Here is a 23737-nt window from a genome sequence, read left to right on the forward strand (position 1 = left end):
CTTCCCAGACTATGGCCACATTAAAATGGAACCTACGTTACATTAAAAAACATTGACACAAAGTCGCCAATCTCCCGGCAGAAAACATCATCATGCAGGGACTTAAATTGCCAGAGCGGGCGCATCAGCGCACCTGGTTGTAAGCAAACAGACCACTGAATCGGGGAGTGGTCTGAGAGCATCCAAGTTTGAATGACACACTGTGGTTGCGTTCACCAGGGACGACCCCGCTAAGATGTAGTCAATTCGGGATTTGGTTTCATGGACTATGGAATAATACGAAAATTTCCTACCATCAGGATTCAGTAAACGCCACACATCAACCCACCCAAGCTCATCCATGCAATGCAGAACCAGGTGAGCAGACAATAAGGGAGGTCTAGAGCTGCCATCAGATCTTTCCTTTAGAGCATCAAGTCTAAGATTGCAATCCTCTGCCCAGATCAGGTCAGTGTGCACATACTGAGTGCATCGAAGTAGGAGGGCCTCATAAAAACATGGGTCGTCCACATTAGGTTGATGGATATTAATTATCGCTGCATGTCTGAGACAGGATCTGTGAAAGCAAGACGAACCTGCCGTCCGGATCAATGTACTGATCCAAGACCCTGAATCTCAAAGATTTATGAATCAATGTGATAAACACTCAAGAATAGGGGGAGAATGATGTGTAAAACCGAGCCGCCCCCAGAGCTTTGCCCACCGCCTAATTAGATACTCCCGCCAAATGGGTTTCCTGTAATGGCACAATTTTGGCCCCATGCCTCTCACAGTAGCGAACCACCTTCTGCACTTTCCTAGGGTTATTCAACCCCCTCACATTCCAACTCAGGATATCACAGGTGTCCATAGCCTAGAAGAAGTGGACATAAATGGCAGCAAGGTAGCCACATGGGACGTTGCAAAACCCCAAAGCAAACCGGGCACCCTAGCAGACTCATACTCTGTCGAGCTCGAATCCTGCAGCCCTTTATTCACCATGACCAGACGTGAACCAATTTTAGAATAACTCCCAAACTCCCCCAAAAGTCTAATCCCACACTCCAACTTGCAGTGAAAAACCCACCCCAAACCATCCTCCCCTCATCACAACAGCCAGAGTAACAACCCAGTGGCGTGGGGCTCGGCGACCAGGCTGATGATCAGCAGGAGGAGAAGGCCTAAAGACAACAAATGGCATGGCTAATGGACCATAGCGTTACATACCTAGAAGTAGCGTATAAGTAGCTCCACCAACCAACTTGTGAAAACGTGAAGGGACCACAATCCTTCATGAATAGTCGTCCAAGCAAACCTCTCGCACAGGACACAAAACAGTCAATCAGGAACATGTAAGTAGAAACAAGGCACAGTAATCACTTGAGGGCTCCCAACGTGCAACGAATCCAAACACGACCCTGAGCATCAACCCTTAGGCAAATTCTCAAGAAAGGTCTGAACTTCAGCCAGGACAGTGGGGAAAAAAAGGTATTGTTATTATGAATAACTCATAGTCTAGAGGGTTAGAGCATGGCGTACTGAAGTCCATGCTCCTGGAGAGCACGTTTTGCCACCAAAAAAGAAACCACAGCCCTCTGCACAGAAGGAGTAAAGTCAGGATAAAAGGAGACTCTTGCTTCCTTCTACTGAAGGTCTCCAAGCTCACAGGGCCCTTCAGAGTATTGTCACGGTCCCTGTAATTCAACAGGTGTGCGATCACAGGGCATAGGCTATGGTCCAGCTGGGGGACCTGGGGAGAAAAACCGTGTGCCCTTTCAACCAAGAATTGGGACGAAAGTGAGGTGTTGGCCATCACCTCCAATATAAAGCCCTCCTCCCTGAACATATTCTGGGGCAGCACAGCTTCCGGAATCCCTGCGACCCTAATGTTATTTTTTCGGGATCGTGCCTCAAGATCCTTGTTCTTTTCCTTAATGCTCCTCACATCCTGCTGCAGTGAGCAAAGAGTTTGGCACACCTCAGAGCTTGTGTCCTCCAGCCCACCGACCCTGTGCTCTGCCTCAGAGATATGGTCACTCTCCTCTATAAGTGCCTGCATTTGCTCGACCTTGTATACTAATCCATCAAGTTTGGTATTCAATGAGGCGAACCCAGCTTTTACTTGGGCCAAAACAATAGCCAAATCTGAAGAGGAGCCACAACTCTCTAGGAGACAAATCTTCCTCAATCACTGCCGAGGCAGCCCCCTTTCCAGACCCATCCATGGTAGGTTTACTCGTAGCTGGATCCTCTTTATTCAAAAATGATGGGCGTGATTGGCGTTTATTAGCCGTGGCCATGTGTGAAGCGCAGTAAGGCACAAAGGTATAAAGGACACCCGTTAAACATTAAGGCAGCGCAAGCACAGCCATCCAGCACGCAGGCAGGTGCAGGGTGTCACAACAGGGCTATAGGGACGGGCTGGGGCCATCCAGTTGTTAAACTGGAAATCACCCACAGTAGGCCGCAGCAGTGGTAAGGCCCACACACACGCACCATTACATGAGGGCCCCTCCACCACACATCAAGAAAAGAGCCACGTGGTCATCAATGTGGCCTGCATATCAACTCAGAAAGCTCCAATGGGTCTAAAACACCACAGCTAGGCTCCTCCTGGCCCTTGGCCCGAGAGAACACATTGCACCCGCCCTCTGTGTCCTCCAATGGCTCCCTGTCGGTTAACTTTCAAAGCCATGTGCATCGCCGACCCGCCCTCCACAAGAGGGGGCCAGAGTACCTTCAACACAAACTCATCTGTTACTAACCCAATAGAAACCTGCAGTCAGCCACTGCACACCTCATCATCCCTCCCTTCAAATCGACTAGAATAGGGGGATCATCCTCGTCCGTCCAAACTCCCACAATCTAGAACGTAAATCCCCTTAACATCTGCCATTTAGAGCATCACCTTGTCTTCCGGAAGGCCCTCCGGACCAGGCTGTTCACCCCCGCAACCATGTGGAACCCATATCATATTTTGTGTTATTTAACCACCTTAGGCCGAGGCAGAAATAAGCCCCTCATGAAATGTACTGAACAACGGAGAGAATCCACTTCAGCAGACCACAGGGCAGTATCTGCATCTACGAAACCAAGAAACCAGCCAGTAGACACAGGTACGTATCACACTGTTGCTGGAAGATAGCCCAAGGCACGGCAACTCAGCCACCCACCTGCATGCATGTATCTGCTATCGTACAGTATTTTAAGACACATTGCACAACACATCTACAATAAGAACGCAGCTATGTCCCACGACAAAAAATGTGGTCTAGCTGGACACGTAATGAGTCTCATGCACTTGCATACTCTCCTGACTACCTCACAGAGCCCATAACATGCCAGCTCGAATGGGTAGCTAACAGGGACTTGGCCGCCCCTACCTACATTCTCAACTCCTCTGACAAATTTCCCATACCTTGGACTTCGGTCAACCGAGGGCGTTCACCTACAACGCGTTGAGGCCATACCATTGGGAAAAGGCGCTATACAAATGACAAATTACGTTACATTCACAGATGACTGGCTGGTACCTTTTTTTTAAAAAAATGTTTTAAATTAAAAATTATGTCATTTATTAAACACTTCATTTATCGATCAGTTCTTCAATAGTTCTTAGATTTATAATAGACATGATTAAATTGCTGATTCTGTGGGTCCATGCGTCAGCTCTAAGACATTTCGTAAAAATTGCACAATTGTAAAAATAAGGTTCTTAACTTGCCCATTCATGATTTGTGACCATCTCGTACCTGTGTCCATTTCGGTTGATGAGATCTTGAAAAAAGCTCCAAAAGTCTTTTCATTTAATTCAGGGCATGTCATTATGAGATGGTAGATTGTTTCTCGTGTTTCGGTTTTAAAAAACCAGCAGTTTGACTCCAAAGGTTAATGTTCCTTTGTAGCAGCCAGATAGTCTCTAGTCGGAAGAATGTTGAATCTAATGTTCATATATGTTTCTCGTATTAGTGAATCTGGAAAGGTTGTTAAATACTTTTGTCTCATTAATTGCTCGAATGTTCGAAGAGCATTCAATGTTTCTTGAGTATTTTGTTATGCTGCTGCAGGTTCTTGTCCAGTCGTTTTCCATCATTTGACTGGTACCTTAATTACATTAGCCATAAGAGAATAATATTTCAGTATCAAACCCCAGGTCACGTTTTCTATCATTTGAGATTTTAGATGTTACATCTGTGCGTGGATTCCGATCTGGCATTCAGGAGAAGGCAATGAATATCCTTTGAATATAGCGGGTAGAGTGAGCAACTGAACATGTTAGAGGGAGCAGGGGAATGGGTTCTTTTCATTAACTCAGGCTCTGGAGAATGCTGTCGGGCCCGCAAGGAGAAGACTGGTGTGTGAGGGAGAGGGCCGGAACGTCAACTGTGTATAAGAGGGGTGTATTCACTGTATTTGAGAGCAGGTTTCTTGTCATGGTACCAGTAACTGGACTACAATCCCACTCTGACTTGGCAAGGATCATCTTTGGACAGCAAACTGGGAGTGTTTATTGCTAACATCCTCCATTTTCAGATGTTTCATGTTTCAGCCTCATTGGGTGTAATCATTGAAGTCTACATAGGATCTCTAGGCAGAGTAGGCTATGGACCCATGGCTGGACAGAACTTGTCACTCAGGATCACATCTGTAAAACCAAGGTGATGACTGAAAGGTTCTGAATTTATTTAAACCACTGCCGTGGATGATTAGTCCTTGTGCGACTGGCAGCAAAGACTCTTCCCATTGTAGCACCTCTCTTCCAAAGTGGGGAACAACCTCTGCAGCACCTATTATGCCTTCTCTCAGGCAGGCAGATGACTGTCTCACTGTTCTCCAGATTTCAGTGGGGGTTTGGACCCAGAACCTTCTGTACCCTTGCAGGAATCTGGCAAGAACATGGCCCAGAATGGCAACATTCTGTTTGTCAATGCATCACCACCGTACTAGCCTTGCTCCCAGTCTCCAGAAAGACAAAGTAAGCAAAGCATGTGCAGCATTTATAAATACACATCATTTAATGGAGCCATCCATTCGTTAACTGGTTTTCGGCAATGTAGATTTGTAACTCCTTTGTAAAATGGGGATTACGGGAGCGTGAAATGAGGGCATGCAAAGATAAGCTAGAGTTGGGGACAGTATGTACAAGGTAGAGGAGCAGGGTAGCAATCGTAAGCAGTGATAAACATACAATCCTAATAAGTCAGATTCCAGGGATTCCTACGATTGGCCGATTAAGATAGCCAGTCAGATTCTTTAAGCATATGATGTGGAGGAAGCAAGTTCTGAGATATGCTCAGAAGGAGAGCCTTTGAAAAAGATTGATAAGTCTTTGCTTGGAGGGATTGGGGGCAGGAGGGATTAACAATGAATTAGCAATGAATGACTGCGCAAAAATGATAGCCTAGATGCTTCTTTGGGTACTTTGTGACAGAATACATCAACAGAGATTCGAAACCAAGTAAAGGTGAACATTGCATTTATTTTCCACAGCAAAACTTAAGGTTTGTGTACATCACAAATGACACTACTCCTTTCCTCCCTAGGACCGTAGTCATCCGTCCTTCCCTCTTTCCCTCACCAAAAGGCCTGTTTTAGCGCAGCAAAGTCTCACTCAGTATCTGGTTTATAATGCCCCTCACTTCTTTATGACTTACTGTAGTTTTTCTTGGCTTGCGATGGTCTTGTCTGGATAATGATTTTGTCCTCTTGAACTTGTGGAATATCTGACACGACCCCTGTGGCCCACGACCCTCTATAATGGGGGTGGTTCTTCCTCTTCCACCTCAGGGGGACTGTCTCCGTCCTTCACACTTCTTTTCTCCCTCCCCTGCTTCGCTCTTTCTCCTATCTTCCTCCAATACTGTCATGCTCTATCCTGCACCTCTTTGCGAACCTATGGCTCCCACACTCCCTGCATCAGGATAAAATGGGCGTGAAAAGTGAGAGGTGATGGAAGGGGGACCCTGGACTTCATCTGTTAGGCATGTATCATGTGTGAAGCATGTCTTGCGAGTGTGCGCTGATGGTGGACTACAGGTTGCGTAGGTGCTCGCAATTGTCTAGTGGACTGCCCTATGCTCAGCTAGCCGATATTACTTTTCCTTTGACTGCCATGTTGGGTTGATACCGGGGAATCCTGTGCTGTTGATACCTGCAAGTGCAAGTGCGTGTCAGACCACAGGATCTCCGGTTTTTGCCTGATGTTGGAGACAGCAAGGGGAGGGGAGCTTTGGTGCGATTTACTGTGCGACTGGTACTTGTAAACATATATCTTTTATTTTTTATTTTTTTATTCATGAAATTTTACATATAAACAAATAAATTAGTCAATCAGTACAGAACCATAAAGTATACATGAAACAGCAAAACAATATAAATATATTACCATAAAGAATCTAGTGAATGTTCAGGAAGTCATCCCAAAGCCTCCCATGCATACTCAACTTCCCTTGCCTCTTAAAAACCACCTTTTCCATGGACGCAAGGGCAGACATCCCCTCAATCCAATCTTCAAGAACTGATGCAATCCTTGATTTCCAGCCCTCAGAACCAACTTTTTGCCTAGACTAGCACCACAGAGCAGAATCTTTTTCCGTGACAGAGAGAGATCTTCCAGCAATTCTCCACCTCCCAAAATCATTGTCATAAAATCCAATTCAACATCTATATTCAGAACACGCAGACAGGCACAACAAACATCATGCCAAAATCCCAGTACACGCACACATTCCCACAGTAGATGTTCCAAACTTCCCTGTCCATTCCCACAACACCAGCAATCATCCGAGTCCATCAACCCCCTCTTAAACATTCGTTTCGTTCCGGACTCCAAAACACTCTATTAAGGATCTTTATTTGTCTTGACCGTTCCACCAAATCAATAGCACATAGTTTAACATTCGCACACATATCCAACCATATCTCGGGCGAAATCTCACACCCCAATCTCCTTCCCCATTCATCTCTCAAATCAGAATTTTCCTTATAAGCAAACACAATACAATTGTAAATCCTGCTAGCAATCGAACAACCACCTGGCTCCCTCTCTTTAAGAAAGAGATTTACCATTGAACTTCCTTGCTCCGCCACATCACCTATGCATCTTTTCAATTTTCTGAAGTCATCAGATCTGAAATTATCAATGTGAAACTTCGCTAGCAACTCACGCTCTCCAATCCACTCACCTTCCACCAGAACATCATCAATCCAGAGAACTCCACCTAGAAACCAATCCGGCCAGAATAAAGACTTACCTCCGACAGAAATCAGCGATTCAACCAAATGGATGCATGAATGGTCCTTGAAGCAACCGATCCCAACAATTCATGTACCTGTCTCCACGTTTCTCTCAGAAAGACTGTCCAAGGCGGTTTCTTACATAACTTGTTTGTTGCCGTGAGAATCGCTCTTGGAGGGAGCGGTCCCAACATACTTGCCTCAGCAATTACCCATTTATCAGGCATATCCATCAAAAAGGGAACAATAAAATGACTTGAAAAAGCTAAATGATATGCCCTGAAGTTCGGCACTCCCAGACCCCCTTTTTCCACTGGCAACTGAAGTTTCCATAATTTTAGCCGTGGCGGCTTATTATCCCATAGAAAGGACTGCAACAAACCATCAATTTTCTTCCAAAAATGTTGGCCAATTCTCACCGGAAGCATACCTAGAATGTAATTAATTTTCGGTGCTGCATTCATTTTTAGAGCGTTCACCTTGCCCCAAAGGGACAAATGAAGCAAAGACCACCTCAAAATGCTCATTTTCAAGTCACCACATACCTCATTCATGTTCACCACAACCATCTCATCCACCAGCGGGGTCAGCCATATACCCAGATATTTCAGTTTCCTGTCACACCACTGAAACCCAAGTCCAGTAATCAAACTCTTATCACAGTATCCTGAAATCGGCAATACCTCAGATTTAGACCAATTGACCTTAAATCCTGCCACTGCATGAAATCTATCTAAAACATCCAGCAAGGCCGGAAGGGACACTGTCAAATTCCGTTATAATACTTTTGATCAGCACCATGAAAACGCAGGCCCTGTATGCCCACGTCACATCTCAAGGCAATCGCCAACGCTTCCATGGCCAAAACAAATATCAGGGGGGATAAAGGACATCCCTACCTTGTACCCCTCTGTAGTACAAAAGAGTCTGACAATTGCCCATTAGTTCTGACCGCGGCAGTCGGACAAGCATAAAGCAAGCTAATCCAGGAAATAAATTCCTCTCCTAGATTCATAGCACGCAATACAGAGATCAAATAGTTCCAATCAACGCGATCAAACGCTTTCTCCGCATCCAAAGAAAACACAGCCACATCATCCTCCATATCCTGGGCATGTGTCATCAACAATAATAAAGTCCTAATATTACTAGATGTTCTCCGGCCGTGAACAAAACCTGATTGATCAGTGTGCACCAACTTCACAAGAAGAGTCTGCAAGCGCCAACAATTTCACCAAAATCTTATTATCTGTATTAATCAAGCTGATCGGACGATAGTTCGAAGTCAAGCAACCATCCTTATCCTTCTTAAGAAAAACCGATATAATGGCATGACTAGTAGAAGCAGGAAGCAAACCCCCACCCTAGATTCCATGAAAACATCTCGCAAAAGGTCCACCGCCGAATCAGGCAAGATTTTATAAAATTCAGCAGGCAGACCATCCGGACCAGGAGACCTGCCCGAGTTCAATTTCCCAATCGCAGATTTCATTTCATCCACAGTCACAGCCTCTCCCAGCATGGCTTTCTCCAAATCACTCACTCTTGGCATTTCCAACCCTTCCAAAAATGACTCATCTAATCCATTGACTCCCAACTCATTCTGATACAGCTTCATATAGTATTCCTTGAATGTCTCATTAATCAGTTTTGGATCACAGGTCACCTGACCATTCTCTTTTAATAGAAGTGATAGACCTTTCTGACTGCTGCTGTCTCAATCTAAAGGCAAGCCAGCGATCGCACTTTTCACCATATTCAAAATAAGAACATTTCAATTTGAACAAGTCCTTTTCAGCTTTCATTTTCAAAGTTTCATTCAACTCCCTCTGCAGTCCCCTCAGTGCCCTCCTCTTCTCCAAATTCACAGAATCATTTATCAAATCCTTTGAGAGTTGCTTAATATTTTGTTCCAAATCCAAACTTTTCCTTTCCAAACATTTTCTCCTACTACTGGACAAGCCCAAAATCAAGCCCCGCATTGTTCATTTAAATGCCTCCCAGACTGTTCCAACATTCATTCCATCCGTCCTATTCTCCAACAAAAAATGATCCGCTTCAGATCTGATTTTATCCACAATTGTCTCATCCCGAAGAATTGAGGTGTTCATTCTCCAACAAAACGTTCTGGAGGAATCAAACTGTAAACTCATCTCCATAAACACAGGGGCGTGGTCTGTGACCGCAATACATCCAATCTCACAGCTAGCTAGGTTTAAGGTTGCAGAACCAGCCGTGAGAAACATCTATACGAGAATGTGAATCATGAGCGCTAGAATAAAACGTGTATTCTCTCAAATCAGCATGAAGTAATCTCCAACAGTCTTCTAAGGCAAATTCAGAAATAAGTGCGCTAAAAGAACAGAATGTTGGATCCCTCCTGCAAACAGCACTGGATCCACTTCAATCTTTGACATTATCCATAACCAAATTAAAATCTCCCCCTAGAACAACATTCCGGCAAGCAAAATCCTGCAACATTTGAGCAACTTTTCCAAAGAATAAACCATCATCCACTGAGGGAGCGTAAACATTACAAAGAACAGTTTGAACTCCTTGAACTTCCACCAAGAGCGCAACGACTCTACCCTCCTTATCAGAGCAAGAGTTTAAGAACTTAATCGGGCAATTTTTCCGAATCAGAATAGCGACCCCACTACTCTTGGATGACTAGCATGAGACAAAAAATTCCCCAATACATCCTTTGCGTAACATATTAACTTCATCCAGCAATATATGGGTCTCTTGAAGAAAATAAACATCACTGTGCATATCCTTCAAACAATTAAAAATCGTTTGTCTTTTGAGTGGATTGTTTAGACCATTTATATTCCATGAGGAAACAGACAACTGGTCACCCCTCCCAGACGGCATTGCAAGGGAAAAAATTAAACAATAAAAAAACCAAATCAAAAATTCTTTACTTATAAAAATCAAATACCCTCCCCCACCCCCACCTGCAGAAGTATGAATCCAACTTCAACAAGAACTAACAAACCCGAAGCCTCCCCCGGTACCCCTCCCAATCTCATATAAACATCACCAACCAGAAAACACCAAAATCAAAAAGAGCCCATGTACATTTCAAGGAACATATTAGCATAGCATAACATGAAACCCTTCAAAAGCATCTCCGATAGATGCAACGGGCGAAAAGGGTGCAACAGCAAATATATCTAAAACAACACCCTGCAGACCAATCCACTATTAGTCCAAACATCACTCTGGAAAACCTGCAAGCAGAAAGATACCACCTCCCCAAAAAAAAAAGGGAAACAAAAACACAGCAATAAAGTAAAACAAGAAACAGTGCAGCAAAGTACATAGCAGACAATCACGGTTTAAAATCTCCACCCCTGACCATTCCCTGCTGCATCATGGACCAAAGTACATTGAATGGCCTCCATCCCACACTGTCTCCTTTCACAATGCCAGAATGAAAGGCACCACATATCCTCATGGGTCAGACACATGCCCATTCCTTCACCTGGACCAAACAGCAGGTGGATGGGCATTAGAAGTAACAGCTCTACGATGACTCTGGGGTCAGCCATGAAGCCAATGCAAAATGAAAACAAACCTCCGCAGCTGTGCATCAATGATGTCTCCAATGTTATCAAAATATTGACTCAGCATACATATGTCCGGGAGATAGCCATAATCCATGTCAATACATCTGCATCTGAGGCTGCCCGCCCCAATTGCCCCAGGTGTCAGATATAGTGATCGTTACCAACTGACCGTGGACAAAACAAAGGCATAGTAAGGCCACATACTCATCTGCCACCCCAAATCTGCAAACGCCTTGGCTTGTTCTAAACACGGCTCCCCTGATAACCCTCGCCTCCAAGCCGTTTCCTTTCCTCAGTAACTATGTTATGTTGCAACTCATAAAGAGCAAACAGAGAACGAATACAGGTAGGATAGGATAATTGCACCTCCTCCATGTCGTGCTCCTGGCTAATAAATGTGCCAGAATTACGTTATTTGACGAGTCTTCCTTACCTGTTTTGTGAAGTTCAGAGACTAGGATCTTTCCCCAGCTCACTCAGGTTCCCACAATGTGACCTCTTCTCAGGTCAGGTCAATAAGGATTATCAGGGACACAAGGGCATGTTATATGTGGTTAGGGATGAACAGGGAAGCCTATGCAATCTGCCGGCATCACTCAGCGGTTTGCAGTCCCCCAAGTTCACCCCAGTCCCAACCTCTAGTCTCAAGGGATAATTTCAAAGGATTTATCACTGTACTCCATATGGGAGCTTGTTGGATGGCCTGCCTTAATGGGCTGTTCACGGTAAGCCATGCAGAGTGGTAGGGCAGTAGAAGGGGCAGTTAGTAGGTTCTATTGATAAGTGTCTCATGACTGCTTCGAAAGTTGTGTTTCTAGAGCAGATATCAGGAAGAGCAGCTTAAGCTAACATACCTAGGATTGGTTGAATGAGGTCAATTGCCTAGTAAGTGCTGGAGGAGATTTGATTTTGCAGATTTTGCAGAGCGGCTAGATACCCAGCATAACTATGCACAGCATATCATAACAAATGTAACATGGCATAGCCTTGGTGGCAGAGGATTGCATGATTGTGTGTATCTGTGTGTTCACATTATGTATATATTCCAGGCATTGTGTTGACCATAGCATCTTACATATTTTATCAAACAGGTGGGAAAGTACCCAAATCCAAGGAAGAACTTCAGTCACAGAAAAGGACATTGCTTGAAAAGCGTAGATTGAATAATGTTGGAATTTCGACTGTTTCTGCAAAAAACGAGGACAAAAGTAGGTTTCCATTTTGGATAAATGTTGGCCCTTTTCATTTAGATTTGTTCTGAACAATATTTCTATGGTTTACAGCTGAACTAATTACTACCCAAACTGCATTTGGTGGATCAAGGAGACTAAGTGAAAGCAGCAGTTGTAGTTCAAGCTCCGACAGCAGTGCCAGCTGCACCAGTGATTCAGATTCTGATAGCAGTGACTCTGGTGAATCAGGTGGGAAATAATCCATAACTTCGTTCTGTTGAGGCAAATGTATGATGAAACGCTTTATCTTAAAATTGTTTTTGATATTGTTTTTGGTGGCCCGAGCAAATACCATTTAGTGCATTTACAATCGGATTTGTAATCTAGGACTACTAAAATGATGCAATCCCATTTTATTTCACATATTCAAGAAACCCAACTTGTTTCTTGATGGACTAAATGATGACTAAAGCCTCTACATGTTTTTTTGCCTTTGGCACATTCCAGTATTTACTTGAATTATGAATATATTTTTTTCAATGTTAATGTATTTCACCATAGCAAATCGCATTGAAACAATACTCCCGAAACTGGTATCCTGGACTACCACTGACCAAGAAAGAATTGTGTCAAAAGTATTTTAATAGTTAAAGCCCGGAATTCAATGCATACCCAACTTGGGTGTTCTGTGCATTCTAGCCTATAATTGCAGCTAGTTCAATGTTACTGCAAGTGCTGCCACTTTCAGGTAAATACCTCCAATGTTGATTGGGATGTGCTATATGGCACCTGTACAGGAGAGGGCTGTCATTCCCAGTAATGGTTAAGTGAAATAACGCAATCACTGTACACATGAACATAAAAATAACCAAAACCGTTGATAAAAATCTCTATACATACTCTTACGTCCCGTCCCCTTTCCTCCTTACTGCATGGGCGTCCCTTCCAAGGGAGGGGAGACGGAACGTTTTTCACTAGAAAAAACCTTCACCTTTAAATTTAGAGGCATGCAAAGGTGCGGCCCAGGGAGCATGTGCTGCCATGACTCCACCCTCTGCCCCACACATCAGTCCCCTTTTCCGCGTCGACGGGAACGGGCCGAATTCTCCAGCGCTCCTGGGTTTGGCTTTGGCAATGTAATTCCACGGGCGAATACTTCTGCTCTTCTGTCTTTTTATCATTCAGGTACTCGGTCCTCGGGCGTCACGCTCCTTCCCGGCACATGTACACTTCTACAGGGTTCCGCAGGTGTCCATCTTGCGACGGGCTCTTCCCGACTAAAGATCCCCACGCCCTCTGCCTATGGTGCCTTTGCCCAGACCACGGCTGGCAAGCTTGTACCGCGTGCAACGCTCTTTCCTCGAAGCCTCTGAAGAACAGACTGGCCAGGTGGAAGGAGCTCTTCCCATGATCGCCTCCAAAGGATCTAAAGGACTTCGTCTACCATCTATAAAGGCCCAATGTAAGGCCGCTCTTTTCCACTGCACCCCGCACGGGAGACTACTTCCGAAAGACTCGCCCGCGCTGGAGGGACCGCCCGGGTCCTTATACCAGTACAAGTACCGAGGTAGAATCAGCTACCGGCAGACAGGCCAAGGGGTCAGTAGGTCCTCCCGGTGACAGTGCTGAGGGACCGGAAGGTTCTTTTACCGGGTCTTTACCCGATAGGCTATGCCCTAATACTGACAACATGTCCGAGGGGGCACCTATACGCAGTTCAACCGGCAGATCCGCTGAGGGCAAAACGCCTACCAGGCCTCTGCCTGAGGAACAGGGTAGGCCCCATGATCCACACTCAAGTCCTGGAAGGGGCAGGGCCCAGTGAGCCGAGCAACACGACGCAGGCACGTGTAAGGCAGCTCAACAAAATGGCTGTCGCGCCAGTAAATCCAGACATCTGGCCGACGCCGCTCCAAGGCAGGCAGCAGGTGGAGGAAAGTGTGTCAAGGTGGGACTGGTGTCAACCAGGTGTATGTGGTCTACAGCTTACCCTTCCTTCGCGCAAGGCTGGTTCCCGCTGGGCACGCAAGTGCTCCAGCAGCTGCTCGCTACCCCGTCAATATCGCCTGCCACCACTCCAGCCTGCGAGGACAGGTTCTTTGAATGGTTCCTCAGGCTCATGATATCTCCTCGGATGGGGGTCATCCTCCGGGACCATCAGGGACGTGCTCCCGCCAAAGGCTCCTGCGCCGCAGGGCCAGTACAGGCACCCCTGGCCCCTGTTCAGCCTCCGCCGGCCCTCCAACCGATGGTGCAGGCGGTTCCTTACCAGCCTCCGCTGCAGACTCCGGCTCCGGTCTCCACACCCCAGCCTTCTGCGCCCAGCTCCCCTCCACCGGTGGCAGACCAACTGGATCCACAGGTGGACACAGATGAGGAGGAGGACACTGACACACCGTCATCAGCCAGTGTCTTCCATGAATGTCTTGCGGGGCTGGCAGAGTACTTGGGCCTTTCTCAACCCGAGGTCGAGCAACCATCAGAGGGGGGTCTTCGCCGAAGTCCTCACGCTACATCCCACTGCGCGAACGGAGATCCTGATGCAGAAGGATGTAGTTGCCTTGGCCAAAAAGGGCTGGCTCAAGCCCCACTCAGTCCAGCTGGTCAATCGACGCCTGGACGCCAATTAGAGGCAGATAGAGGGGATACTCTTGCTATCGGCCCACCCTCAGCCACACTCCTCAGTTATTGCTGCAGCATCCTATACTCCAAGCCTCAGTCATCTTCTGCCTCTTCCTCCGCTGCGCTGCTAGGCAAGGAGGAGAAGATCTTGGAGGCGTACGGGAAGAAGCTGTATTCCAACGCGTCCTTGCACCTTTGTCAAGCCAACGTGGATGCCATGCTGGCAGCCGTTAACCAGAAGCTCTGGTGGGAAATTGCAGATTTTCTCCCTGATCTTCCGGCACAGGGCCAATCACGATTCAAGGCGGGATTGGCAGAGGCAAAGATGGTGGCCCAGGACATCATGGGGTCCACCGTGGCCCACATTGACACCTGGCCGTGCCATCTGCATTGCCACAGACATGAGAAGAACAGCCTGGCTCTGTGCTACAAAATTCAACATGGATGTCCTGGAACTCCTCTTAGATCTTCCGTTCGAAGGGGGTGACCTCTTCCACTCCACAACGGACGAGGAGCTGGACAAAAAGAAAAGCAGCTCGCAAACAGCCAAGTTCGTATCCATTCTGACAAGGACCACACCCAAAACGTACACCCAGTCACAGCAGCGCCCCGACAAGGGGCGTACATACGGCGTGTTCCGCGGCTTCCAAGAGTGGAGGTCCAGGCAGCCTGACCATTCGCCGAATTAACATAGGCGCAAACAACAAAAAGGGGGGTGAGGGAGTAAGGGCTCTTTTCCAGTCATCCTCCTCAGCAACAGCCTCAGAGAGAAAGAAGGCATGACACGCCCCTCCGGGTCCACGTGTCTCCAGTGGGGGGCATGCTTGCTCTCCATGCACATTTTTGGCACCAGAATTTCGCGGACGCCTCGATCCTCTCCATAGTATCCACGGGGTACCGCCTCCATATCCCAGCTTCTCCTCCCCTCCACTCCCACAGGTTGGGACAGCAACTCTTTTGGCGGAGATCCGGTCGCTCGTTGAGAGCCAGGCAGTGGAGGAAGTCCCAGCCTCCCAGCGAGGCTTGGGCTTTTACTCCAGGATTTTCGCCATTCAGAAAAAGAACCAGGCGGGCCTGAGAATTGTGCTGGACCTTTTCACCCTCAATCTCTACAAAAATTCAAGATGGTTACGCCAGCGTTGATAGCAGAGACACTGTGCAAGGGAGACTGGACGTGCTCCCTGGATCTGAAGGACGCCTACCTACACGTCCCAATCTGGCAGCATCATCGTTCTTTCCTACGATTCAGGATCATGGTCTACCATTTTCAATACAAGGTGCTTCCTTTCGGCCTCAACTCAGCCCCCAGGGTCTTTTCCAGGCTCATGAACACAGTGGCGGTTCTCCTCGGGTCGTAAGGGGCCACCACATCTATCCATACCTCGACGACTGGCTCGTCAGGGCTACATCTCCAGAAGCAGTGCACCACACTTCCCACGCTCTGATGAACACACTGCACGAGCTGGGTTTTTTCACTCAACCACAAGAAGTCGCAGCTGCAGCCCACGCAGAGACTGACCTTCTTGGGTCTCATTTGGGACATGTGCTCCAAGAGTTTTTTTTCCTTCGGAGGACAAGATCACGGCCCTCAAGATGACCACTGCGTACTTCCTCAGCAGAGAAATGACCCCGGTCTGGTGGTACCAACACCTACTGGGGCTCATGGCAGCAGTCGTCTTGGCCGTCCCCCACGCGAGACTCAAGATGAGGATGTTAGGGAGAATTCTTATAAATGGTTGTTTTCCCTTACCTAAAGAGTTCCCCAGCAGCTTTGCTGGATTTCTAGTATTTATTTTTTTTACCTGGTAAGAGTGTGAGCCTTTTTTCCCACTCGTACATGTGTTTTGCTATGTGTATTTCTACTTTGTGTGATCTTGGGCACTGGAGCCTCACCTACTCCTCATGTACCACTTTTTGTGTGTGTTACACAGCACCTTCAGTGCAGTGACACAGGGTTATCTTTGAGACTTCCCCCTGACTCCATTTTTCTGGGGCTGACTACTGTCCCCCAGAAATAGGTAAATTTGCTATTAACTTTATATAGTCACTTTAAACCACAGACCCAGTACACCCCATCTTACATGGAGTATTGGAAAGGGTTAACTGTTATCCCTTTCTGTATGTACATCTTGGAGCCTTGTTTCTCTCCCTTAAGATTAAGACTTGGCTGGTGGCAGTGGTATCTACCCTAACTTTTCTACCGTGATTATCTTATATAAACGTGGTCATGTTTTAGGCTATTATATTAGCCTCAAACATAAACCCGCTTGACCAAATACATTTTATTTTGGCTCCGGCTGGGTTAATTCGCCATTTCTTTTTTGTTAAAGTCTTTCTCATGTTTTTCTCTGCGTGCCAAACCGGGGATGACTCCTTTGTTCGCTGTCTTTTCGCAGGCTTCTGCACCTAATCCCTCCTTAAGGCGCTTGATAGTCTAGGTGGGCAGGATGTGAGGGAGGGATCTTTGGACCCCTGCCATGGGTTCCCTTAATAACCCAAGTCACACTCTTGTCTGATTGGCTAAGGGGACTAGCCTTGCCAGACCAGCCACCCTGCTGTGTGATTGACAGCCAGGCTGTATGAATGTGGGAAAACTGCATAAAAAGCAGGTCCCGCCACTGGAACGAAAGAACAAACGAGGAACTGGAGGAAGAGGACCCCTACAACGACTGAACCGCCCAGTGAAGCCCTGCTACAGGTCCGAATCTCCAAATCCGACGACCGAGAAGATCCTCCAGGAAACTTCTTCCCTTGAGCTGGTGGGACCAACCAGTTTGCCCAAACTACAAGCCAGGACCCCTCCTCTGGTCGAATTCGCTGTACAGAGCTACAGTGGGCCGGATAGCCAGCAAGGTCGGACCCTGCTTGGGTTTTAAGGAGCGCACCTTTTATTCATGGTTTGGCGCTGCTGCTGGTTTCTTCACTGGGTAGTGCAGGACCCTCCAGTTTTCCTACTTCTGATCAGTCTGACAGTCGCTTCAGGAACCGTGAGCCTGCAGGAACTACCAGGAACGTCTGCCTCAACAATGCGGTTGTCCGTTTCGGTCAACCGCGGTGAAAGTGTTTGAAATCTTTCTCCAATCCGAGGGCTTCTCCTTCTCTTCTCTTTGAACTAACTTTTCTACCAACCGTCCTCGTCTGGAATCTGTGCCACGAACTTTACCGCCAGCTACCCTGAACTGTGTGATCTTGAGCAAAAGACTTTTGACCCATTGACTTTGGCCCTAAGCCTTTTCTAGCTGATCTCCTCAATGTAGTATCGCTTGTTCAATTGCCCGGAGTACTTACCTGTTGGTCTTGCCTAATTTCTAATAACTTTGTCTTTCCCTCCCTTTTAAATTGCTGGAGTGCCATTTTGCTCCCACTTCATTTTGTGAGCTTAACTTGTCTGGAATTTAAGGGAAGTGGTGTGGTGTATTTATGATTGTGATTTTGATCTTGCTTAGAATAGTGAAATGTTATACAACTGTTGAGTAAATAAATATATATTCTTTTACTTAGAAACTTTGAGTCAGTGTTTGCCTGAATCATAGTACTTGCTGTCCTTTGTGTAACTATTTGTACTGCTCACTTACTCTTGAGATAAGTCTGGCAGAGTCAAGCAGCAAAGTCTTTGGTCTACCCTTCCTGCTTGGACTCTTGGAGCATCTGGAAAACTGAGTCTGTCCTCACTGCCTACCTGCTACCACTTCCTGTTCCTCTACAAAACCACCAGCACACCGCGGAGCGGGCCGCGGAGTTAGGCAGCAGAGTCTTTGGTCTTTGGCTCTGTGGCTCCACGTGTCCGTGAACACACCTGTTTCAAACACGGTGCCCCTGCCTCCCAGCACCACTCCACTTTACAGTGTGCCGCTGGTGCCCAGAAGACTGCAGATACAACCACTGTGCAGCCAATGAACGTTTGCCCAGGAGGGTAAGCCCAACCCAAGAGATTTGCTTCCTCGGTGCAGTACCAAGATATCATTCCCTGAAAGATTCACTTGACTGTAATCTAGTGTTTGCAACTTCGCAAGCGGGAGACTGTCGGGCGAGTCCCTTTGATCCCGTTTTGCATTAATTACCTGCTTGTGCGCGTTACATTTTTTTTTTCGTGTTGCTATTGAGAGACACTGCCTCGTGAAAAATTCCACCTGAATGTAACCCAGTAGGCAGGAAACTACCGGGCCAGTCCTGTTGAACCTGCCCGCTTCTTGATGCCTACTGTGTCCCATACATGTGGTTATACATTTTGCCACAGGGCACGGACCATCATTGCTCCTTTACTGCATACTCCCGAGTGAATCTACTGCGCTGGGCTGATCCTTACGTGCTTACTTACATATCATCCACTCGTAATTCCAATGGCCCTCCCCGGTGTCAACCGCCCCTGTCCGCTCTCTGCCTACCTTTGCTCGCCGCCGCATCTGAGATAGCAGAGGTTGCTGGGCCTGCCACGCGACTGAGGATCCGGCTGCCCGCTGCCCCCCCGCTGCTGCTCCTGACATCAGTGGTGTCGGCGGTACTGGCCATTCTCCCTCACCCGGGAGACACTGGTGGTTCACAGCTGCCTCCCGCGCATGCGCCGCAATCGTCGCGGCCACAGCTCCATTTAGTGGCAGAAAAGTGCACCCCCTGCTGCATCCAAGCAGAAAATTGTTGTATCCAACTTGCCCAGCATTAACATCCTTGAGGATCTGTCCAAAAAATTAGGGAAACAACCCACGGATCATACCAATCTTGTAGTCCCTCCAGTTCTTGATACAACATCTAATTCAACCAAAACCGCACCGTACCCAGATTCCCAGGCAGTTAAACTAACTTTGATTCCTCATTCTGCAAAGGTATTGCAACAGGTCTCTCCTAACACCGACTTAGGCCAAGGAACTAACCCGAGGGATAGAATTCCAATAGTTTCTTTAAAAGAGAAAGCTGTTATTGCCAAAAAAAATGGGAAAAGAAATACGCGCAGGCCTCTAAACCTGCCGTAGAAGTCATGTCCAGTCGAAATATTCTTGAGGCAAGGAAAGAACGTCGATCTCTAGACATCACAGAGTGAGAGGACTTGATAATCAACCAAGACAAAAGAAATTAAGTTTTCTACTCTTCTAATCAACATATCCACACTGACATCTGGAAGGCTTCTACCCCAAGAACCAACCACCCCTCTTTTCCTTTGACATCTCAGCCTAATGTGACAGCCAACCTACCATGTGATCCTTGGCATGCACCCCTTACCATCAAAGAGGAGTTGTTCCAATCCAAATGCCAATGTCACAAAGGACTCCCCGAGAGACAAGAAAAGTCCATACCCACCACCATGGTAGACCTCCAAAACCTACTTCTAGCAGTGACGTCGCAAGCCTTTATTCCATACATGAAATTACATGAAGCCACGGTAGTAGCTGAAAAGGATCAGGCAACACTGCTAGCACTGATTCACTCAAAACAGATTTACCTCGAGTCATTTGTTAACACCATTCTCGAACGACTCAATATAGAAGCTGTAACAAGTGCCCAATGGCAAGCCTGCTTATTTGAAATTGCGAGGAAAGACCGTGAAGAGAGAGCCTCTATGACAACAGCCATACTAACTCTTCTCTCTAGAGAAAAGCCCAGCTCGAATATTAAAGATCCATCGAAGATGGACCTAGGACAGAATAATACCTCAAACTCACTGATTGAAGCTAGAGCCCCCAACGACTACTGACAAAGGACTAGAAAAAGAACAATCCTCTGCGCCCACAGCACCAAACCATACGACACACAAGAGCGCAACGTCCAACATTGATGACACGGAACATTTTCCAATCTTTGATAATGCTAAATCCAACAAGAAAACAACCAAATCTTGCCCGTATAACAAAGAAAAAAAAGTCAAACGGCTCGCAAGCCTTTTTAAGGAACCATACAACGCCAAAACCTAACAACAAACAGCAAGTGACAAAAAAATTGAAAGCCATCCCCACGGATAAGTTAATTGTCATTTCAATTCAGGTTCCCGAACAAACGCAAAGAGACACAACCATAATTATTCTGGATACACCTTGTTCAGCAGAGGAACAACAACAACAAGACATTCTGCTGAACTTATTTACTTACACAATTGAAAGTCATGAAATGTCACTTCACTTCAGTCCTTCTGACATTGACCAATTACTCATTATAATTGATACATATGAAGAAGGCAATTCCAGACAGTCTGAACACACCATTTTATCCTGTGTGGATATTTCGGACACTGAGTTAGATTGCTCTCTTTCCGATGTCTCATCATTTAGTGACTATTCCACAGTCAGTGATGAACAGTCAGCTTTTCTTTCCGATGATACGAATCGGAACACATATGAAGACCTTGGTAGAGTCTCCAACGATCCAAGACCACGAGCTAAAACTGCCAACTTTAATCGATCCCATGGAACAGACACAAAAAATAAAAGTGATGATTGAGCGTATGGACAGCCGGAAGGACTCACTTATTCTTAACAGAACTAACACCTTACGTCTCTTACAAGCTATTCCGACACTTAAATGGATCAATACAGGTCACATCAGACTTGTAGAATTCACTAATGAAAACATCATGGACTCAATATTAGTGGAATTCACTTCGCCATACATCACAGAAAAAATCCTAGATACCACGCCCCATCTTCGTAAACTAGGATTTAAATGCATCATGACTCACTCACGCAACGGAAAACTCATCCAAGGCTCCCTTGATATTAAGCAAGAAAACCCTGTCAAAATGACCAAAGAAAAGCAGATAGATTCTCTTATTGTGCATAGCAAGAAACAAGGCTCGTATCAGAATAAATCGAGAAACTCACCCACGGTACACCATCAAGCCTGAAATCAACAAGTAAAGACAAATTATACAAAACATCTTTTCTGGAGAGACCTAAACTGCAGTGACTCCTCGCGCAACTCTACGATCAATTCACAAAGATAACCATCAACACCTCTACACAACAAGGTTCTTTCACTCTGTTCATGGAATACAGAGTGAAACCATCAACACCTCTACACAACAAGGTTCTTTCACTCTGTTCATGGAGTACCAGAGGGTCCAATCATTTATTTCACATTGCGATGGACTCTATTCTGACTCACCAATTCTTATGCCTTCAAGAAACATGCCTCTCATCGTTGCCCGGATGTGACGGTTACAACATCATGATCAACCCAGCCATACAACGCAAGAAAGGCCGTCCTTCTTCCGGCCAGCTCACTTTGGCTAAGAATCTTCCAGCAATACGAATTGTTGAAACTAAAAATCTGAATCCATGGGCACAGTTTACCATATGTGAATAAAACAGGTTTACTCAATCTGTTGATTACACAACTGATAAAACAGCCCAAAAAGAGATTCTTGGGATCTTTAATTTATACTGGAACCCGACAGTAATCAACTCAGATGTCTTCATCGACTCAGTATTTACTGCTATTGATGAGGTCTCGTCCGTGTACCATAACATTCAACTTATCATTTGTGGGGATCTCAATTTACACCTCTTTGATAACAAAGGAAATCTGCTACCAGAATCCAATCTCTCTTCGTGAGCAGAAAATTGGGGCAAGGAGATGTAGATCCGAAACTTAACGCTTTAAGAAAGTTCAACCAAGCCAACTTGGTCGAGTGGGACTCACGTAGCTACATTGGATTATATTCATACATCGCCAGCAATTAAAAAGAGAACAACAAACATTGGAAATGTAATATCCCAATATAGTGATTATCACATTATCAGTCTAGAATGGGAAACCGTCTGGGCCGGCACAGAGACTTTCCCCACTATCCAGATGGAAACAAACTAATCGGCGACCAGATTGTGCATTAATCCATCTCAAGTCAACCAGATTGTCGAAAACGACATTGATTCCAAGCGGCAGATGTTAAATAAAATAAATTATGAATGGATACTTAGTCCATTTCTTCAAAACATAAACCATACTCACGTAGTCGAGAAAATCCATATTCACTCCTACAATCCACGCATGTTGGAGAAAAAAGAGAACTACGGAAAGAACTCACTTGTCTAAAAAAATCAAAACTACCGAATAGCACGATTCTGTTGAAAAAGGTCAAACAAAAACACAGAAATTGGGTAAAGAGGGCCAAAGCTCTGTTACTTCAAAAAGATACTGAATCAGTACTTAGTCTGCTTAAATCGCATAACGCAAGAGGCCTATGGAATCTATTAAATGCACAGAAGGACCAACAGGAAAAACTGACACAGGTTATTTCAGAAAATATCTGGCTAGCCCATTTCTCAGCCATCTATACAAGAAAGCCGAGCAATAATAACATTATACCGGCAGCTCGAGTTGAATTGAAATGGCCAGCTATATGGGAACAAGACACTATCCTGCTACTAATAAGGAAATTAAACACCTCAAGAGCCCCCGGCCTCGACTGCCTCTGTAATGCCATCTTGAAACGGAACCCGGTTGAATGGGCAAATTTATGCACACATCTATTTGCCAACATAGAAAAATGCAAACAAATCCCGAACTCCTGGAAGTCTGCTATCTTGATCCCAATATATAAAAACGGCGACCGAAACAATCCCACAAATTATCGCCCAATTGCCTTATTGGACCCCTTTGGCAAAATATCCACCACGTTATTGTTAAAAAAAACCTCAATAGCTGGATCAAAGATAACAAGTGATTTGATATCTGCCAAACTGGCGTCATCAAAAATACAGGAACCAACGTTAATCTCTTGATATTAACCATTCTTAAACATGAAGCTCTGCTAAATAAAATGGCCTATTTATGCCGCGTTCATCGATTTACATGCAGCATTTGACCTGGTCAACAGAGAAAAACTTTGTCAAACATTGAGATTGTAGAACTATCCAAAAGATATCCTAGAACCGATCAAACAACTATACACTAATACCATCATCAAAATTAGGCTCTCCCGTGATGGAAGGTTATCCCTGCCGATTGATGCTAACAATGGCTTGAAGCAAGGCTGCCCATTGGCAGCAACTCTATTCAATCTATATGCCTCAGATATTCCGGAGGAAGATCACTTCCATTCAGCCAACACACCGAAACTTAATGCCATCCCTGTTCCACATTTATTGTATGCAGATGACATTGTGATCCTAGACCTTACCCCAGTAGGCTTACAAAGAAGCCTTGCCCAGATGGAGAAGTATGTGAAGC

The 23737-nt window shown here is 45.8% G+C and overlaps 1 protein-coding gene across 1 annotated transcript in view; it reads left to right on the plus strand.

Moving 5' to 3' along the window:
* Positions 1–23737, plus strand: part of LOC138541759 (bromodomain testis-specific protein-like) — a 2079689-nt gene that overhangs the window by 2008859 nt on the left and 47093 nt on the right. The window contains exons 11-12 of the mRNA XM_069641783.1: positions 11879–11995; positions 12071–12208. Coding sequence (XP_069497884.1) covers positions 11879–11995; positions 12071–12208 — 255 coding nt within the window. The remainder of the gene's footprint in view (positions 1–11878; positions 11996–12070; positions 12209–23737) is intronic.

The sequence above is a fragment of the Ambystoma mexicanum genome, chromosome 1q, assembly GCF_040938575.1.
Source record: "Ambystoma mexicanum isolate Mex_15411 chromosome 1q, UKY_AmexF1_1, whole genome shotgun sequence".
In the NCBI taxonomy this organism is placed as follows: Eukaryota; Metazoa; Chordata; class Amphibia; order Caudata; family Ambystomatidae; genus Ambystoma; species Ambystoma mexicanum.